Source organism: Apus apus, chromosome 2, assembly GCF_020740795.1.
Source record: "Apus apus isolate bApuApu2 chromosome 2, bApuApu2.pri.cur, whole genome shotgun sequence".
Lineage (NCBI taxonomy): Eukaryota > Metazoa > Chordata > Aves > Apodiformes > Apodidae > Apus > Apus apus.
This window is the reverse complement of record NC_067283.1, coordinates 135,145,292-135,163,364: the sequence shown is the minus strand read 5'-3', so window position 1 is coordinate 135,163,364 and position 18,073 is coordinate 135,145,292. Positions and strand designations below refer to the sequence as shown.

The 18,073-nt window shown below is 37.9% G+C and overlaps 2 protein-coding genes across 2 annotated transcripts in view; both read left to right on the top strand.

Annotated features, from left to right (window-relative positions):
• RIDA (reactive intermediate imine deaminase A homolog) overlaps positions 1 to 18,073 on the top strand; it is a 959,578-nt gene that overhangs the window by 9,388 nt on the left and 932,117 nt on the right. The window lies entirely within an intron of this gene.
• Positions 11,672 to 18,073, top strand: part of RGS22 (regulator of G protein signaling 22) — a 76,216-nt gene continuing 69,814 nt past the window's right edge. The window contains exons 1-3 of the mRNA XM_051610298.1: positions 11,672 to 11,696; positions 12,347 to 12,375; positions 15,757 to 15,819. Of these exons, the coding sequence (XP_051466258.1) occupies positions 11,672 to 11,696; positions 12,347 to 12,375; positions 15,757 to 15,819 (117 nt within the window). The remainder of the gene's footprint in view (positions 11,697 to 12,346; positions 12,376 to 15,756; positions 15,820 to 18,073) is intronic.

Here is an 18,073-nt window from a genome sequence, read left to right as displayed (position 1 = left end):
TGTTGTTGTTGTTATTTTAAACCTCCTAGCAATTGTAAACAGCTTGAAGTACAGGCAAGAGAAGTGGACACAGTACTTTGTGAAGATACAACATCAGTTTACTTCTTCAACTGATATGGTCCTACTTGTCCTTTCAAAGAGTTTATTTGTCACAAGCCTTGTGCAGAACACCTGTAGTCAGCTGGTGTTTCTTCTCCACTCTCCCTCTGATTTTGTCCTATTTGTTTTATTTGTCATGATGTAATTTTACTGTGCATTTGTAGGCCAGCTTTATCACTGAGCTATTTAAAAAGTAGTCTGAAAAAATTGTTTTCAGCTAAGCCATAGTCTGTGTATTTGCCTCTATTAACATTTATTCACATATCCCTTTATTGTCTGAAAACTACAAATAACTTCTGAATTTTTTTTTTTCTTTCCACACAATCTGTGGATGTTTAAGACAAATGGACCAGGATAATTCACTCCAGGCTGTTGTAGAAACACCATTTCCTGTTTCTCTCATCTAACGGTTGTGACTTGTAATTTGACTGGTACTTTTAGTGTACCTGATTTCTGGGATAGTAGCTCAACAACATTTTGGAGGAGGAATAACATGGTTAATAAAACGCCATGTAAGTTTTAATGCTAACTCTATTAACCAAACATCATACCATTAAAGAAGGGATGAATCCGATATATCTATCAGAAAATAATAATAAATACTAATAAATAATAATAAATATTATTTATTATAATATTTATTGCATACATAAAATTATCGAAGTATTAATTCCATACTTAAGCATTTGTTAAGCCCTTGCATGATTCATGTCTAGAGTTAGAATGGTAGCACTTGAACAGGAAGACTGAAAGGGGAGTTTGTATAGAACCTATTCTGAGACAAGGATTGAGGGAAAGGATTTTGGCGCAAGCCAGGGAATATAAAGGTATGTGTCTATAGTTTAGGTTTAGGAAGAATGGCAATTCATTACAGAGGAGGACACTGCAAGGGGGAAAACTTCTAAATTATTAATATTTGCATTTCCCTAATTGCTTGGAACTCTAAATGTTCGAGGTCTGCTTAAAAGTTAATTCAGTTCAAGGAACTGTTGGATTCAGTTCTTTTATCCTTAGGTATAAAGTAACTATATTTTAGAAATGCTTAATTGTTTCTATTATAGGCTAAACTGACATGAAGAAGAAGAACTTTCTAGGCTTGAAGTTATATTACACAAGAATCTGAATGCATATAGTTTATAATAACTTAACCTGAATTATTTTTGTTTCCTGTCATTGAGCTACCAAATAAAACAGGGATGGTAGTAACTGCAATGCAGAAGTATAACACATCAGGCTGCTAGTGGCATAACTGCTTTTTGCCTTTGCTAAATACCAATGTACTTTGTCTCTAATACAAAAAAAAAAAGCTTTAAATGCATCCTTTCAATTGATGAGTGTTATGACAGACAGTGAGAGGATTTAGATCTCCTTATGATGTACAGTATTGCAGTCCAGTCTAGAAATACATGAGGTGAAACCTTGTTTTGAACACTTCAGCAATAGTTCTGAAAGTGTTTCTGAAACAGGTACACCTTTGGCTGGAAAGCTGTATGGGAACACTCTTTAAAAATCAGTTAAGTATCCTTTTCCTTTGAGGAAAAAAAATATGGTAAGAGAGATGTAACCTTACCCAAGGAGTTTGCTTTTGCTAAAATCTGAATAATTCAGGGAGAATAAGGGTGATAAATTGATTGTGGTATAGGCATTTTTTTTTAGAGGTAGAGGCATTGACATTTACAGTGTCCATCCAACAGAGAATAGCTTGAGAGGAAAAATATTTGAATTATATTTCTTTATTTTAATATTCCCCTGTTTGATGTATTTAAAATTTTATTTTTCCTTCTTAATCTGCCTTAAGAAAATCTCTACTTGAAATAAATGTCTCTTTTTCATGTAGATCCGTCACCAATGCAATTATTCTCTGGTGTTTAAGTGAAATGAGTTCTATGCTGTCATCCACTGCTATACTGGAGGGGGGGGAAAGTGATAAAGCCAGACTTCTCATCTATGGGTGAAGCTCCTCTCTGACAGTGATGATTTTTTTTTTAATATAAAATTAGTTTTATCTTGAAATAAGGGAAATATAAAAGAGTGATGTAATTAATGCATGGGTAAAGGAATAAGATATCTAACAGAACAAGCGATATGATATCGTTATCTACTAGCCTCTAACAGTTTGGGTGAAAAGAATCAAAATTCTTTCATTAGATCTGATTGCTTTATTGATGTAAATGAAGTCTTCAGGGTATGAGAGTACAAGTAATTTTTATTTAAGTCCCTGTTAGTATGCTTTTTTCTGAATACTGATGCCTCAGTTAGTCTCCATCAAATACCACTAAGCCATATGAGTCTGGACTTGAATGAGACAGCAAGAGAGAACATTGGTCCATATTAAAAAAAACAACAACAAAAAACAACAAAAAAACAACCAACCAACCAAAAATCCCTCTAATCAAACCAACAAAAAAACCAACAAGTGCTGCTCCCTCCCCTCAAAACAAACCCTACCCAAAACCCCTTAATTCACAAAACAAACCCAAACAACAACAACAACAAAAACAGTCTGTGAGTGTCAGGGAGTTTAGGGATTCATGTCCAGCTGTACTGGGTTGAATTAATTCTTTGAGCCCTGAGGTCACGTACTAACTTCCAGATAGCACAGAAAAAAAGGATGCAGAAGTGGTTCTTGGGTAAAAAGGACAATAGGTATGAGTTTCCTAAAATACTCTGCCTATGATTATTCTGCAGCTTGATAATTTTTCTTACAATTAGCAACAGATTGTTGGATAGGGAGGAGTGAATTGTCTTTCATACTGGTAGATCATAGAATGGTTTGGGTTGGAAGGGACCTTAAAGACCATCTCATTCCAATCCCCCTGTCATAGGCAAGGACACCTCCTACTAGACCAGGTTGCTCAAAGCCCCATCCAAGCTGGCCTTGAACAGTTCCAGGGAGGGGGCTTCCACAGCTTTGTTGGACAACCTGTTCTGGTGTCTCACCACACTCATGGTGAAGAATTTCTTCTTAATATCTAATCTAAACCTACCCTCTTCAGTTTAAAACCATTGCCCCTCTTCCTCTTGCTACATGCCCTTGTAAAAAGTTCCTCCCCAGCTTTCCTGTAGGCCCCTTCAGGTACTGGATGGTTGCTGGGTGTAATGAGATTAAAATTAATGTTCAAGATAATGTTGGCTTTATTTGCTTCTGAACACCTCATTCTTGCAATCCTTACTTCCCTTCAGACAAGCATTATCCATGGTGGGAGGAGTGATACTACCTTCAAAGGATGCTCAGGGAATGGTTTTAGATTTCTGAAAGTGATTATTTGAGCCAGGGCTGTGGGCTTAGTTTCTAAAAATAATTCTTAGAAGGAACCTTTTGCTGCTGACAGATGTTGCTGCAAGAATTGTACTCCATAATTTTTTTAATTTTTTTTTTTTTTTAGCAGCAACCAGAAACCTCAAGTGGCCCATGAAAAGGAAATGTAAATTACTTAAGTTTTGATTATTCTTTCCTTAGAGACAGGTATGGAAGAGCTTAGGCAAAAAAAAGTTATAATTCTTTTGAATTGTTTATAGGATAGAGTATATTAGTATATTCTATCACTAGCTAAAAATGATTGAAAGTATTTGTTCATTAAGTTAAGAAGCTCATCAACATCTGCCATGTTATTTTCCTGTTTCATGTATTGGTTATTCATTAGTAACTGTTAGGCAATTCAGGTAGTTTTGGTTAATTTTAATACAAAAAGTAATTCCTTTTCTTTCTGTTTTCATAAGCACAGAAAGAATGTCAGATTAGAAAGGTATTCTGGAGTCTAGTGCCAAACTCTTATGTCAAGTAATTGAGTTTTGTCTTAAAACTGCCTGGAATACTGTCTCTTGACCTTGATGTTAGAGGCCTGTTCCAGACCGCTCTACTATTTGCTTAACCAGTAGCCTTTTTTTTTCCACAAGCATTGCTACTAAAATAGCTATTCTATACATTGTTCCTATCTTTAGACTTTTTTCCCCAATGTTGTGATTGAGCAGTACCAATAGCCCCTCACTCTTTATTTCACTGACAAAAAACTTTATGCTTAGTCTCATCTCTTAAATACAAACTGTTTCTTGAGTTATGACAACTCTTCACTTTTTCCATTGGGATCTATTCACTGATACTATTCTAGGTAAAACCTCCTCAAGAACTTGAATAATATTAGGGCTTTCTTTCTCTACCAGAGTAGAGACCAAAGTCTCTACTTTGACTAATGCATACCAAGACTAGTGTTTCTTTTCTATGTCTTCTGCACACTTGCTGTTCAGTCACTAGGTTTAGTACCCTTCCATTCTTCTCTCAAAAATTTTGAAAACTCTCACATTTGCATTTTGAAATTATGAACATTTTGAAAACACCTCACATTTTTTCCCCATAAATTCATACTGAACCATAACAGCATAACCTTGCAGTTTGTATTACTAAGTTTCAGGCTTTTTTCTTTCTCTACTTCAGTCTTGTGGTGATTTAGTATTTAATGTGATTATATATTTATAAGTGCAAATTCTTTACCAATTGTAAATCTTAGAGGATTTCTTGGGTGCAAAACATTTATCAGATTCTGTTATAATTTGTTAGATGCCCCAGCAAAAGCTGACTGCTTCTTGGGAATTGTGGGGTTTTTTAGTTAAACAAAAGCAAAGCCTGTTTTACCTTCTGACTTACTGAGCTCTGATTAGTTGAAATTCTTATTACAGAAAGTCTGAATAATTTTTTTTCCTCTTAACTTTGACAAACCTCTGTACAGTGTTAGAACCTGCCCAAACTTGTCAAAAGCCTAAATGCTACTAAGGTCTTATTAAGCTGGTTGCTAGTGGATGAGTAGTAAAGAAACCAACACTTTAGCTGGAAATACAAATGAGATGGCCTTCTGAATGCACTCACAAACATTGGTACTAAATACTAGAAGCTTCATACAAAAGATGTCTGACTTGGAGACTGGAGTTCATGTGTTAAAAGCCCATTTAATCTCCCCCCCTCTGCACTCTAAAACTCATTCTAAAAGTAGTTGTGTGAGGTGGTTGTGTCTTAATTCTGTAGACACCTTCAATCTCTAGTGCTGCTGTTACCTAAATGGAGTTCTCCTATCTCTTGATCACTGAGAAGATGTCAAAGTTAATTAAGTACTCAATTCAGTGTAATAAATTATTTGGGACCTGAAGAACACTTCTAGAAATGCCTTGTTCTGCCAGGACTCAGTAGCTCAGAACCTAGCCTATCTGTAGGCCTTTGGGATACAAAATAAAGTTTCCTCTGGTATGAATTCAGCACATTTTCCTGGTGCATAGTTTGACAAGTTAGGTATTACATAGATTGTGGCAGTAGCAACACCTTTGTCTTTTAAATTTGAATTTTGGTTGTGTTGAGAACATTCTCCCATCTTTGGAAAAATTTGTACAAAAGAAGCACTCCCACAAAATATTGAAATTTCATATTCAATTTTTCCTTTATCTTTTTCCCATTTTGTGGTGTACAAAAACTATTGCTGGGACACAGTTATTCTCCAGTCTTGCTACTGGATTGTTTCTGTCAATAAATTGTTCTAAGACTCTGTGTCTCATATGGGCATAGTGAGAGAGAGCATGATCTTTTGTGAAGGGCAAGATACGGGTCCTGTTTTCTGCTCCAAACATAAATGCTCACTAGTGCATTGTTTTGGACTTTTTCCTTGGTTTAAATAAGTTTCATAGAGTGGTCCAGGCAGAATGGTAGACAACACAATGGACAACAAGAAAACTAATTATTGAAATGCTTTGCTCAATTAACAAACATAAATGTGAAACTGTCTTGAGGGTTGAACTGCTTTTCCCACTTAAAATAGTCCTCGACTTCAAATGCATACAGTTTATCACAAGGGGGCACCAAAGGTTTTTCATACAGAACAGAACTTTAGTTGTTTTTCCTCTTGCTTTAACCCATACATAGCAACACAAGGAATGCAAAATGTTTTAAATAGCTTAAAGCAAGGGTAGCCACAATTCCTATCCCCAGGAGCTGCATACCAAAATCTTCAAGAGAAGAGTGGCATCCGGGGAAGCAATTCAGATGATATTACTTCTCCTTTACAGGGTGAAGCTGTGCTGGGCACACAGCCAGGTCCTACAGTAACCAGGCAAGATTGCCCTAAAAAGTGCCTGTTGGCTCAGTTCCTCCCTCAACCATGGACTTGGATTTTCCAGCAGACTCCATGCCAGCCTGGTGTTGGCTGCAAAACAACTCTTGAGAATTGATAGTCTCAGGAGCTGCATGCTCTGGACTTTGTTTCCCAGCTACAGAAAAATGTGTTTGATAATAAAATCCAATATAGTTTTACAAAGTATGGATAACCTACAATGGCCTTCTCAGTCTATCATGATTTAAAATGATCCAGGCAAAAGATCTTATGGTATTTTATTCATAATTAATGTTTTGATGGTTTTAGTGAAAAAGAAAGGGAAAGAAATAACTTTTATAAACTCAAAATTGGTACGGGGCTAAGTATTCCCGTGCCATACCTACTGCCAAGAGATGATCTTGATAAAGGACATGTTTGGCATTACTGGCACACATAATTCCTATCTGCTGAAGCTTTCTCATATATCTCTTGTGTTGGCCCTTTAGTTAGTCAGAACACCTGTTAAGCCGAGATGAAGGAACTGACATGACTTAACCCAAGCTACAGGTAACCCCAGAGAGAAAAAAAACAAAGGAATGAAATTTTCTTGCCCAACTAAAAGTAAAAAGTGGTAAACTTGTGAAGCTTGAATGAGCACAGCCAAAATGTATTAGAAAATATGGCTCCAGATTATCTACATGAAAAACAGAGAATAGACAGAATAGACAATATTATCTTTTGTACATACTGCCAAAATTTCTGATGCATCCCCTGACAGTGAAATCTGTGAGAAGGGTTGTGGGAAACTGTTCTTTTCTTCCCCACATAAGTCTAAAGTGTCATAGTTTCTTCTGATATGTATCTTATGTTTCAGGTGAAAGCTATGCTATGTTAATCATAGCAGGGCTGCTAGCAATCAACTCTCTCTGCCTTGCTGTAAGTTTATGCCCCATACAATTTTTTAAATATTTTTTTATCTTGTATGTGGTTTGATAGCTTTGGGTCTAGTAGTTCTTTTCTGATATTCATATTGCCTTCACAGAATGCCTTTATTTCTAATGCACTTCTTCAAACTGCCACAATCTTACCAAATAGGTAAGTCTTAGTGCTCTCAAAATTAGAAAAGATAGTGTGATATTCTTTTAGAGTTCTAGCAGTCATCCCTTTGGACACTGAATCAGATTTCTGAAGGGATCAGATGAGTGCAGGTATGAAGTAGGTAGCTGGCGTTTCTGAGGTAGCAAGAGTACACGTTTCTAAGTGGTCCCTGCAAATTCTGATTAATTTTCCAGAAATGCAGTTGTATTCCCTTTATCTTTTCCAAGATCTATACTATGCAAAGCGAAATAAAACTTTCTTTAAAGCCTTTAAGCTTGATAAAACATCTCTACCTTGTCCTGGTTGAATAAGATGGTTCTAGGAATCCTTGGGCCATGGGTGACAAATCAAGCAATGTTTTCCAGTGACTATCCTAACAGATAATTTTGTAGAGGTCAAACTCTTTGTACCTGCATTCCATCTGACAGCCTACTCCACTGGTAAAAGGTTTCTAATGTTTATAGACCAAAGCTATGTTGCATCTGTTCCTTTATTATTTAGCCCTTCTCATTTTATTTTTAAGCACTTTTATTTCCCCCTCTTCACCTAGACTATTTTCAGGAGTCGTTTTTTTTTCTCCTTTCAGAATTCTTTTGTGTGCTCATCTTCCCAATAACCATTTCCCTGGGTGTCTGCATTAACTTTTTCTGACAGCCACAGAACTGCACAAACTGTGCTTAAAACTAGAACGATCAAATTCAATACACAGAGGCCACATTAGCACACCAGGCAGCTTCTGCCATTTTGCCAAGAGAATAATTTAAGACATTTAAGGGTCAGCTATCAGATGATCATCTTATTCTTTCCTTTCATGACCTGACTCCCATTTTGGCAGGTTTGCAGTCAATATTTAGGTAGGTTTTCTAGCACTGGTTTCCAGTTTATGCGATTGCTGCTTTCAGATGCAAAAGTTAAAACATATGTGGCAATCATCCAAAGAAGCAGTGGTTGCATTTAACTCAAGTTGGATTTCTGTAAAGATGTTTAGGTGTGAAAGATATCACAATGTGAAGTGTTCATCTCTACCTAACATAGGAAGTTTCTGTTGCAAATTGATGGGAATTAGTTTATAGCTGCCTTGGAGATCCCTTGATGGCTATCCACATTTTTTAAATAGTGTTTGCTACCTTTTGAATGAGTAAGTAATTATGTGGCTGTTCATGACTTCACTGTGACCACTGCTAGGAATCAAACACAGGTTAGCACCTAAAACCACAAGTGCGCATTTGGATTTAATAAAGCAACACAATTTACGGCTTGTCTTTACTCGAGCAAGTCACAGGGAGGAGACTTGTTCATCCAGCAGGCTGGCATAACTTGTATCCTTATTTCTTGGAGTCCAAAGTTGTCTCAGCAGTTTTCATCTGATGTCCCTGGCTGATATTTTAGCACACTTTCTGTGGTAAATGTTTGGAACTATAAATGTCTGAGGAGTGTAGAGGAAAGGGACAATTATAGATTTAAGTCTTGACGGAAAATTCATCTCTCCAAATGGCTCTTCAATGATGTTATTCTCTCATAAGTCTTCCTGTGCAGATCTCTTCCTATGGTGGCCTTCTGCTAGATTACCATTTTCTCAAAATGCTAATAATTGGAAAAGTACTTCCGGTCTTCTTTCTTTCTCTTGTCTACAATTTTACTGGTATCACCTTTTTTTAGAACTTACTCTCCATCCTGCCTAGCCATGCATCTTTTCTACAAAATCAGGTGCTTTTTGGGGATAGATCATGGCTTTGACTACATGAAACATTCTGTAGGTCTTCAGTTCTGCTAAAATAAATAATCATAAAAATTAGAGAGGGGCATGGCAAGAGAAAAATGTGGAAAAGGAGGAGAATTAGCTTATTCTTTATATTGCAACTTCTCAGCTGGTGAACATTTAATTGGCAATATAAAAGCAGGGCTGAAAAGCACATAAAATATTTGATCTAAATGTGTGTTGTTAACTAAGATAATGAGAAAGTAATAATGATGCTAATAGATTCTCCATGAGAGAGTATAGTGTGTATTTCCTGACGAGCTTAATGCAAAATGCAATCTTTGAAGCACACTACAAAGAGAACAAAGACCTAAGAGGTTTAAACCAAAATATACCAGATGACAGAAGGAGAGAAAAAGGACTTTTGTGGGTTTTTTTTTCAATTGATTAATTTCCAAACTTCAATTCTATCTAAGCTGACTTGTGGCTTCCATTTCTAATTTTAAAAAATATGCATTCATCAAGTTTCTGGTGCTATTTTTTCCTTAAAAAATTACAAACAAGTAGGGAATTTTAGGAGAACATTATACACAAAAAACTATGTCTAGACCTACATCAGAAAGAAAATGAACACTAACTCAAACATTTGAAATCATATTAAGTAGTTTGGTTATGAGACAATGCAGTCTTGTATACAATGCATTACAATTCTACCTGTTGGAAGGGTTTCACTTCACATTTCAGGATCTGTCTTGCTATGCATATTTCTTTTACATATACATTAGGTATACATATTTAAAATATTTCAGAATCACAGCAGAACATGTCCTGATACATGGCAATAAGAAACCGTGTTTAAATGTATGCCATTGTTTTAACCTACAGTTTGTCTATCTTATTGAATTGAATTTGCATACAGAGAACTTAAAGGTGGGTAATACTTCGTCAGAATACTTATAATGCTATTTAAATTGTCCATCGTTCACTTAAGTTTGAATCTTTATATTTTTTTCTTTGTTTCTGTTGAATACACTTTCCATATATATCATATTTCTTGCTGAAATGTGTATCTTGGCTATATTATTGAGCTTCTCTGTCAGGTCTTTGGAAATACTGTTCTTCCCTTAAGTGAAAAAGCCCCACAAAATAATCCACCCTAAAAAGCTAATCAGGCAGCTAACAGCATTACACCACAGTGGGACATTGTTAGGCCTAGTGGAAGGTGTTTCTGCCCATGGCAGTGGACTTGGAACAAGGTGATCTTTAAGGCCCCTTCCAACCTAAGCCATTGTATGATACGTTCTGTTTTTACTTGTTCATGGATTTCAAAAAAGTAATGTACGAATTAAAAGAAAACTTTTGTTCAGAGCTGAAGAGCATGACTAGAGATACTTCTGTGGAAGCTGGCAAAAATGCTGAAGTTTATTAGGAATGGGAAGCTCTTGGTGTATTTTGGGCACTTCCTGAGCACAGCTGATAGATTAGGCTTCTCAAAGGAGCTCTTCATGTAACTTGCATACATGATACTGTGTACAACTGACCCCAGTGGGGTTTATGTCAAGCTACTGAAAATCAGTGCTGTTCTGGAAATAAGCAGCAGTACAACCTTTGAGGGAAGTTTCATTCCAAAAAAACTGAAGGTGCCTGAAGAATTCAAGCAGGTTTAGGTTCAGATACATACTAGGTAGCATGTTTTCAGATCCCAGTTGTGGAGCTCCTGAAATCCACTGAAAACTCTATATAGGAGCCTGAATTCCTTCTTTGTACACAGCTTTTACTGACCATTCCAGAAAATGTACCTTTCTCTTATATACTGGGGCACCCCCTTAAGCCAAGGAAGAAACACTGCACGTTGAGAGTAGACTCTCTTCTATGTCTCTTGACGTCTTTTCTTCTTCCACCTACACTATTTATAAACTTCCTAACCGAGGGAAAATGCAGCTGCCTTGGGATTTCAGCTGGGTCTGGGCCCAGGCAGCAGACAAAAGGAAGAAAGGCTGTTGCCAAGGCTGCAGGTTGTGTTTCTGGCACATTAAAATGGAGCCATTTGTACCTGTTAGGGAACAGCCCAGGTTTCATCTCAGCCTTAGCAGTATGAAACTCCTCATCTGTTCTTACCTGACTGCAATGGAAGTTCTCCACCATAGATAGGTCTGGCTCTGCTGCTTGGGATCAAGCCTTACAGCCCACTTATGGATACAGAATTATTTGATACATGATGTAAATCTCTTATTAGTCACATAGTATGAGGGGTTTTTTGGAAGGCAAAATCCCCCATGGTTGAAGGTTTTGCTAGTATAGGAGAAGGCAATACAACTTTGGGCCAAGAACTGCCTGGGTCAGCTAAGAAAGGAGCATTTAATCTCGTTTCTTGCAGCAAGCATCCTCAAATTCCTAGTTGACAGGCACCTGTCTTGAGATGATACCATCGGTGTGCCTGATGCCTGAGTCTGCCCCGAAGCTTCGCAGCAGGAGCAGGAGCAGCAGGAGCAGCAGCAGGAGCAGCAGCAGCAGAGGCCTTTGCTGGGCCCCGGGCATTGTTTGCGGTGCCATAGCAACCCTGCCCTGCTGCAGCCTGCGCTCCCCAGCCAGGCCCGGGGTCCTGCAGCTTCTGCTTCAGGGTTGCAGGCAAGGATTTCACCTTCGCCAATGAGGCTGTGAACATGCAGGTGCGGGTGCCAGGCCTTCGGTGTGCAGCTGCAGGATGCAGTCCAAGAGGCTGACCACGGGTAGGTGCTGCTTTCCAGGCCAGGTGAGGGGTCTGGCCGTGTCAGGCAGGGGGTCTGACTCTGGGGTCCCTGTCTCGGGTACACAGTTGGTGATACAAAAGCAGGAGCTCTTGAACTGCTAGGTTTAAAATTGCCCATCAAAATTAATCAATCTGAAGAGAGAACATGGTGCCCTTCAAATGGCACCATGAAAGACAGAATATCCTCCTGGAATGAGTGAGATTTGGCTATCTGGGAACACCTACAATTACATTTTTTTGCAATTTTATAATATGATTCATGATATTTGCTGTTTGAGGCTTCCAGAATCTCACAAGAATCTGTAATTTCATTAAAACCAGCAAGCTTCTAGTAATCAGTTTTGCAGAAGAAAACTGATGAAGACTTAACTGATATGTATGAGAAATAATCTAGTTAAATAATACTTTAATTATATTTAAATAATTCTTGGGATACTCAACCTGTTTATGCATGGGTCAACTTTACTGCATGTTCTTAGAGTTTATTTTGTTTCCTCAGGGTGTGTTATTTCAGAATATCCAGGGAGGCTGTCATGCCTCACTAGTTTTTGTTTCTGTTCAGTAATCATAGTTGAACAAGCTTGATTGTATTGCTTGGATAACTTATGATATCCCATTCTTGTGTTTCAGAGCCTCCATGTATAACAGAAGAAGTGTTTGTAAGTATGCTTTATAAGGCTAGATTGTTCATGTTGACATGCAACTGTTGAGCCAAGAAAGAAAAAAAAAAACCACCCAGTTTTGGGATACTGTTATCTGTTTTCTCTTTTCTGTCCTCTCTGTAACTATGGAGTATTAATTTCGTACTATGTTCTCAGACAAAAAATACTTAGTTTGAAAATAATGAGAAAAAAAGTAACAGGAAACTATGGAGAATAAGGAAGGAAGGTGAAACAGGATGAAGGAAGGAAATAATCAACTGGAATGTTCAACATGACAGCTTTCATAAAATCCTAGAAAGGTTTGAGGTGGAAGGGAACTTAAAGATCATCCAGTTCCAACCCCCCTGCCATGGGCAGGGACACCTCCCACTAGACCAGGTTGCTCAAAGCCCCATCCAAGCTGGCCTTGAACACTTCCAGGGAGGGGGCTTCCAGGGATGGATTAATAATATTCTTTTTACTTTACCTTTTCTGCCCTTTGCTCATGGCTCATTGTAGGATTTCCCTGATGTTTGTCTTCTTATCTGAAAGGCAGACATGTTTGTCTGCTACCTCACAGGAAAAGACACCTGAAATTTTGCAGCTTAGGTAATGTTTGCCTCTTCCCCCTTTTGGATGCCTTTGTAACCGTGTATTTTAAAGTGTAAATGTATTGTGTGTCCTCTTGGGAGACTCTAGGAAGTTGTTTTATTTATGTTGTTTATTGTCATAAACAGAATCAACAGGTAGAAATAAACAATATAGAGAGCAGATATTTAGCATATGTAAACATGCGCATAAGAACACCTCTGAACTGAGTGTTTATATTGCATTAAACCTTGATTCTGCAGGCTGCTTAATGTGACTAGACATGTCTGAGTCCAGCTGAACTTCACACAAGGACTTGAAGCTGTCAGAGTTGTATGCAGGATTGGGGCTTAACTTTAACTTTTGACATTTAACAATGCCATAAATTACATCTTTTCCAAGAGTGGATTGGTATTTATCAGTTTAGTGCCATTTTTACCCACATTCAGCTTCTCCTTTAGCTTCCAATAGTATTTCTGGGTTTCTGTACTTTTTCATTATGGCAGTAATGGGAAAGATATCAAATGCTATAGATGGAAAGTAATTAGGTTTGTTTCCACAAAATATCTAAGAAATTGTTGCATGTTTTTGCTAAAATGATTTAAAAATTCCTTTCAATGTTAAAAGAGTGACAGAAATCAGGCCCAGGTTACTCTTGTTTGTACACAAATTGCATGAAGGCAAAAATGCAATTTTGGACAAATTTTTAGCACACCTTGATCTCCTGTTGCAATTGTAAGGCAGCTTTTTCTAGTAATAATTTGTACTGTGTGGTAGGAAGAATGATGGCATGGGAAGAAATGAAACAAAATGCTTCCTGACACAAAAATCCAAGCTTTAGTATTGTATATGCAACTCTGTCATCTATAATGTTCAAACATGAAAGTGCAACTATAATTTCAAATCAAAATAAGACTGACCACAAAAAACTCTCCAAAAACCAGAGGAAAGTATATTGTATATAGATGCGTAAGATCAGTAAGTAGTAAACATTGCATTTAATAAGATCATGAACATTTTATTGATTAATCAGTGACTGTGTTTACATTTCTTGCTGTTATATGGGACTACAGAGAATTACATCCATGGTAAATTAAAAACACATTACCTGCATATTCTTAAAGAACTTATACTTTGGTCAGTAATAAATGAACAATTGTGAGTAAGTCCTTTGAAACAATATTTAAATGGGGTAGTATCATATCACATTCATCCTTATCAGCGTCAGATCTAATTGTGCATTACCCAAACCAAGCGTGAGGCAGACTGCAGCTTGTTTCTAATGAATTTTTTTGTTAATTATGTTAAAACTTGCTGAATTGAGATTTCTGGGGCTGATTGATTGCCTAGCAATATTCGCAAAGGGATTTTCTATTTACTTCAAAATGCTTTGGGTTGGACATTTTGATAAATCCTCCTATTTAATCAGTGCCCTAACATCTCTGGGTCCATAGTGCAAGGCAAGTGCATTGGACCATGGGCCTGTGATTCAAATAAGGCATGATCTCTAATGCAGAAACCCTTGCTTTCAGTGTTGTCCGTGTTTTCCAGGAATAAGCATGAGCTAACTTGCCTGTCTTGTATCAGTCATAGCAGCAACCATGAGTGCTAAGGAGTAAGTGTTGGCAGACTAAGGCAGGACAAGCAGAGTCAGTTCTGGTTATGGCTTGTCATGCAGCACTCAGACGCCCACCTGAGTTCATATTAAAGTAGATCAGGTCAAGATTTCTTCCTTACCTCAGCCTCTAATTATTAGATTATACACTGTAGGATTCTGATCAAGGTATTGCCTGCTTACAAGTGATACCACAAAGACTGTGCATAACCTCTCTTGAACACTACTCCTCACTAGCGCATTTCAGTGCTACAAACTTAAGAAACAGAAAAAAATATTTGTGTCACAAGACCTTTGCTGGTATCAGCAAATACATTTGATTTAGGTGCATTCTCTGTGAGTTGTAAAGCAGAAATAATAGAATATTCAAGAAACCAAGACTGCTAAAAATTGCTCAGAAGTCTTCATTATACTGAAGACAGATTTCTGAAGACCAGTGTAATAATGTTCTGCTTTTACCACCTATTGAACTGGAATGGGGGCAGTGGTGATATTGAGTGCAGTAGAAGTAAGATTTGGATCAAAATTCATTGATTTGTCAATAGCAAAATAAATTAATTTCTATTCTACAGCTTTTGAGCCTTGTTAACAGGATTTAAAATGCAGGGGTCAGAAAAGGTACAAAAACACTGCAGTCTTCGCTTCTGATGAAGTCAACAGAAAGCTTTACAGTTCTGTCATACTCCAATTATGGCATATACTGCTTCCTTGGTGAGCCAAATTATAGATCAGTGAACTCCCTTTTATTCCCCAGACATCCTCCAAAACATCCCCAAGCAACAGTGTGGGAGTACAGGCAGGCTCTGGTGAACTTTTACACTCCCCTCCTTCCCAGATGCAAGAGAGAAATGGGGAATTTCTATGCTATTAGCTTATGCACGTTTTTTCGAAAGTAAACAAGCAGATTTCCAGCATTTAGAAGCTCTTGGGTTTATGGAGGTTTTATCTGTAAATTTCTTGGCAAAGTATTTACCTTCACGTGTGTTTTTTAAATTGCTAAGGTCCTCAGTGGTGTGCAATAGCTAGAATATAAGAATGATGCAATTCTTTTTTTCCCAAAAGTAGGAAATAACATTTTGCAAAAAAATGTTTGCAAGTTTTATATTGTGGAAAAGTAATTGTTTGAGGCAACAGTGCATTCAAACTGTTAGCCCACATTAGTGCAAGCCCTGATTTGTGGTTTTGTCTCTCTGTAGGAAGAATACTTAGCCACAGATGATATGCTTGTGGACTACTTTAATGAATTTTTGAGTCTTCCGGTGAGTACCTTACAGAAACTCCTTGCAAAATACAAAAAAACACCTTACCAAGGTCAGCAGAAAGATAATCCAGCTTAGAACACACCACATTTTGCCACTGGGTAGTTAATATGTCTGCAGTTAAATGGTAGCAACCTTTATTGCTCAATGTTATTATCAGTGTTACGAAAAATAACATGGTATCTGGATTTCTAGGAACAAATATTTTTGTGCAAATTTACGTATTTAGATCACAGTGCAGTCAGCAATTAAGAACCACTTCACCTCAGGAATCAACAGTTTCTCTTTGTGGCTGTGCAGACCTCCAAGTTGGCGCTCCCTTCCTCTTCATCTCCCATCTGCAGCAAGAAGGATGCAGACTTTCACTGTATTCTGGGTGCTGATCCTGTTGCAGTTAAACAGCCATACCCAGTACCCTATGTTTAACCAGTTGTCCTATATTTTGCTCATTTTAATCTTAATCTGCTCTGCCTCCCCACACTCTCATGGGAGTCACATGTACTGTCCTGCTCCCTCAATGCAGCAACCTCATCCAACTTCATCTTAGTAGTCTTGACCCTGATTATCCCTGTTCTCTCCATCCCCATTCCTCACCCACAGACCTTTCCACAGTGTCACTCATGGCTCCCATGGCATGTCCCAGCCAAAATACCCCAGAGCTGCCCCACAGCCTGTCTCCCTCCCAAAGCACTGCAGCCCAACAGGCTGCACTCTCAGAACCACTTCAGGCAACTTGCTTGGTAGGAATCGCTGCCAACATTAAGAAGGGGTGGAATATTTCTTGATGCACCTTAGATCTAGGACTGTTGTCCAGTCACTATTGAAATTAGTTCAGCTATGGTTCAGGCTTACCAAACTGAACTACACATAAGTGTGCTGTCTAAGCCACGTCACAGATTTGTGTAAATATACACATAATGACAGTTGCAGAGCTAAGGATAGTAGAAGGGGCTCCACATGCCAACTTTTTATCTTTGAGTAGCATCTCAAGCTATTAACTCCGTATCAGAGTGTGGGTTTTGTGCACAGCAGTGATACTGACTTCTCTCAGGAGCTCAGCATTTACATGCTTTCATCATACTGCAAGATTCCTAACAAAAACTTTTACAAAGCTAGGGGGACATGGAAGAAAATGTGTGGTGAGAGGGTTGTTTTTTTTAATCTTTCTTCCCTCCCGCTCTCCTCTTGCAGCTGCTTTAGGATCTCTGCCTAATCCAAGCCTAACTATATAGCTTTCAAACCCAGGCCTCCCTCCCTGTGCCAGATTGTTCTTAGCACAGGAATACCATCCTCCACGCCTTTGCTGCTTATTTGGAAATTATGCTTCAAGTTTTCCCCAAATCACAGAGGATGGAGCGGGTAAGAAGTTCAATATGCTTAGTCTCTGTGTCTCCTTGGACATACACAGATTTCAGGACACCTATTAGAGGCCAAAATTCTCTGTAGCCTCAGAGGGCTCCTCAGCCTGCAGTCCTGGCGTGGCTCAGCAGCTCCAAACTACAATCATTGTCCAGGCACTTCTGATGACTCTGAAAGCCCACAGAAACGAGTTCACAGATGCTCCTGAGTAAACAGTTCTACACTGGTAATCTTGGTGGGTTTCTAAGATGATACATAGCCTCTCTTCTATGTATTTACATATCTTCATAAAAACAGATGCTCTACTAACTATTTTTATTTGTAATGTTCTCATAATTGGTTTTATTTTCTCTTTGATCTTTTCCTGAGGATCTGCCCTCTCCAGGACTAAATTCTATTAGTGCTTTGAGTTCTGTGGTTTGAATACCTTATATTCCCCCTTTCCCTCTACTCAGAAGGCTTCTACTAAAACACTGCATTGAAATTTCCATTGCTTTATTCTTGTTGTGCTTATACCCTGTTGCCTGGGAACAGTATTACCCAGGTGTGCTAGTAGTTAGGCAACAAGTTAAACTGAAAATATTGTGTGACTTGATGCAAGAAATCAGGGGTAGCATATGCTTATTTTAAGAAAATGCTTCTGCATTGATTTATAATGTACCACTAGTGTATGAAAAATTGTATCATTGGGGACTTTCTATAGCAGCAACAGCAGATTTTTTTGCTTTGATTTACAGTATCTCCTTTAAGCAATTCTGTTGTTATAATAATATTCAGTACAACCTGACATAAATATCTAGGTACTCTAAAGATCCACATATTGTAATGAAGGATAGTTTGCAAGGAAAATATTTCTGAAAGATAAAATAATATTAAAAAACCCATGAGGGCACTT